We start from the raw sequence: 760 nt of genomic DNA on the forward strand, positions 1-760 counted from the left end.
AAAAAAAAAAAAAAAAGCAAAAACCAAGAGCCAGTGTTTTCCCAGAGGGGCCTCGAGCCTGGAAAAGCTAGAGCCCCACTGCCCTGCCCTGCCCCTCCCCGGGCGCCGCACGAGGCCGCCCTTGCGAGGGCCCGATGTAGTGCGGGGCAGAGGCCAGGTGGGGGTGGGCGCAGGGAAATGCCCTTGACGGCGGCCGCGCAGGGTCAGGCGCCGCCGTCGGGCAGAGCGGGGCGGCCTCACCTGGGTGCCCACCACGACGATCTGTGGCAGCTGGATGATGTCGGCGCCCACTGTGTTGAACACGTCCTGCAGCTTGTTAATGACCGGGATCAGCGCCTCCATGGCGGCGGCAGACGGGCAGTGGGGCGCAGTGGTAATCAATGGGGGCGACGGGCAACTGTTCTACCGGCCCCGTCCGCCAGCCGCCATTGGCGCCGGCCCCTCGCCCAGCCCGGCCTGGCCACGCCCCGCCCCAACGGGCCGTGTGCGGCTGTTGCGTCATGACGCCAGCGCGACCGCAAAGGCCGACGGGAGCTGTAGTCCCGCGGGACGTCCTCTCTTTCGCCGTTCGGCCCCGCCTCCCGCGCGGGTGGGGCGGGGCAGCTGGGCTCAGGGTTCTCTTGGGCGCGTCATCGCCCCGCCCAGCGAGGCTGCGCCCCCCCCGCCTGCTACGAGCGCAGCGACCCGCCTCCTACCGCAGTGACGTCAAAGCCTGCACCACGCTCTGCCTGTGGGTGTAGCGGCATCACAGAGCGCAGTT

The 760-nt window shown here is 69.6% G+C and overlaps 1 protein-coding gene across 4 annotated transcripts in view; it reads right to left on the reverse strand.

The window, feature by feature from the left end:
* The window catches only part of DNM1L (dynamin 1 like), an 81189-nt gene extending 80730 nt beyond the window's left edge, over positions 1 to 459 (reverse strand). For 2 of the 4 annotated variants that reach the window (XM_019515458.1, XM_019515457.1), the window contains exon 1: positions 241 to 459. In XM_019515458.1, the coding sequence (XP_019371003.1) occupies positions 241 to 342 (102 nt within the window). In that variant the 5' untranslated portion in view covers positions 343 to 459. The remainder of the gene's footprint in view (positions 1 to 240) is intronic. The other 2 variants (XM_019515460.1, XM_019515459.1) reach the window with 1 other exon arrangement.
* Between the last annotated feature and the right edge of the window lie 301 nt (positions 460 to 760).

This window comes from Gavialis gangeticus, unplaced genomic scaffold, assembly GCF_001723915.1.
Source record: "Gavialis gangeticus isolate Ggan-Ray unplaced genomic scaffold, GavGan_comp1, whole genome shotgun sequence".
Classification (NCBI taxonomy): domain Eukaryota; kingdom Metazoa; phylum Chordata; order Crocodylia; family Gavialidae; genus Gavialis; species Gavialis gangeticus.